This window comes from Chaetura pelagica, unplaced genomic scaffold, assembly GCF_000747805.2.
Source record: "Chaetura pelagica isolate M959 unplaced genomic scaffold, ChaPel_1.0 scaffold311, whole genome shotgun sequence".
NCBI lineage: Eukaryota > Metazoa > Chordata > Aves > Apodiformes > Apodidae > Chaetura > Chaetura pelagica.
This window is the reverse complement of record NW_009952152.1, coordinates 95,039-96,843: the sequence shown is the minus strand read 5'-3', so window position 1 is coordinate 96,843 and position 1,805 is coordinate 95,039. Positions and strand designations below refer to the sequence as shown.

Below are 1,805 nucleotides of genomic sequence, written 5' to 3'. Positions count from 1 at the left end.
TAGCAGGAGCGCAGGGAGGGCGGCAGGAGCTCGGGGAGGGTGGAAGGAGCACAGGGAGGGCAGCAGGAGCTCAGGGAGGGTGGCAGGAGCTCGGGGAGGGCGGCAGCTGCCCGAACCCCCCGCGTGGCTCCAGCTCTTCCCTTGCCTCCCTTCCCCTCCTCGGGGCTCTGCAGCACAATGCGGCCCCGCAGAAGCCCCAGATGAACCCGGGCTCAGCAGCCGGGTGGTTTTTATAACGATGTGCTAAGAGCTGTCTGTACTTTCTCCCTGCCCCAGTTCCTGCTGCCGGCTCCTCCAGGTCTCAGCAAATCCCTCACTCACTCGGCGCTGCCTTATATTTTAAACAGCGAGGTATCACTTTGGGCAGAAATAAATCTCTTTGGGGAGAGGGGAAAGAAACAGAAGAAAAGGCAGCGATTGCTGTTTCTAGTGGTGGGAGGCAATTAATGATTTCCTGCCTCTGTGAGCTGTGCTTCCTTCTGCAAACCAGGGAGGTGGTGGCACCCACAGACACAATACACTTAATTTTGGGGGACTTAATGAGGTCCATGTTTAATGCCATATGGAGGTAGGGAGGAAGCAGTGGCTGAGTTGCTGGATCCGGGATTGCCATGGCAGGTCCTGGGGTTGCAAACAGGGCTGGGGTGTGGGGAAAGCCACCTCAGGCTCTTCTTCCAGAAGAATTCAATTTTTTGCCCTTTCTTTTTTTTTTTTTTTTTTTTTTCCCATATAAAGTCTTGATTAAGAATTTTTAAACTTCCTGCTGGTGTTTGTCACGGACCCAAACAGCCATCCAACATCACCCACTTGGGACATTTATTGCCCTGTAAATACAACGTGCTGTATTGTGTACATAGCTTTTTAAGACAGATTCCTGACATAGCATCTTCCACGAAGCCTCGGCCACGCTTCGAGGAGCTGCTGTCCCCAGGCGAGCAGGGAAAGCCCCAAAGGGCTCCAATAACCCCAGGCCTGGCCATGGGAAATGGCAGAGAAACCCTTTTCTGAGCAAAAGCTTAAAAGCTTTGTTTTTTTTTTTACTTCTGAGGACGTGAGCCTGGCCACGAAGGGATGCCCTGTGGTTTCACCTGAGCTTTGCAACACCCAGGTTTCACCTTGGTGCTGAGGTGCACGCACGAGGAGGAGAAGAAAAGCTGCTGTTGGCTCAGGGTGGGGAGAAAAGGAACCCCAGTAGCTGTCTGGACAGGTACAACCAGCCTGGAGGACAGGACACCTTCTCTCTGCACGTTGCTGTATTTTTGCTGCAAAGTTTGAAGGGGGTTGAAGTTGATCTCAGGATTTTTTTAATGCTGGATGGTGGGGATACAGCTGGGCCCTGAGCTCCTTATCGGGGCCTGGGGAACATAAAAGTGGCCGAACCCAGGGGAGAAAGGGACCTTCAGATACAAGGGTCAGATGCTGATGAGTGGGGCTTAGAGGGTTGGGTGGGGGTGATGAGAGACCTGGGAAAAACCCAGCCCTGCACGGAGCACCCGCCGTGCTGCCTGCGTGGGACCTGCCGGGGCGCAGGGCTGGGAATCCATTAAAACAACATTCCATGGAGGAGAACCAACAGAAAACCTCAGGACAATGACACATTGGAGCTCATCAAGCATTTGCAGAGTCAAGTCCCAGCTCGGGCCCAGGCTGCTGGGGCCACCCGGGGCTTCTGAGCTGCCAGCAGCAGAAAGGCAGGGAGCTGCAGTGACAAGTGTCACCCTGAGGACAGTTCCGTGACGGGACAACGACGTTCCGGGCCGATGTGGGACCAAGAGGTTCTGAATGACCCCTGAGGCTGCACCCCG

At 54.5% G+C, this 1,805-nt stretch overlaps 1 protein-coding gene across 1 annotated transcript in view; it reads right to left on the bottom strand.

Annotated features, from left to right (window-relative positions):
• Positions 1-550, bottom strand: part of MRPL45 (mitochondrial ribosomal protein L45) — a 26,174-nt gene extending 25,624 nt beyond the window's left edge. The window contains exon 1 of the mRNA XM_010006959.1: positions 509-550. Within this exon, the coding sequence (XP_010005261.1) occupies positions 509-550 (42 nt within the window). The remainder of the gene's footprint in view (positions 1-508) is intronic.
• Between the last annotated feature and the right edge of the window lie 1,255 nt (positions 551-1,805).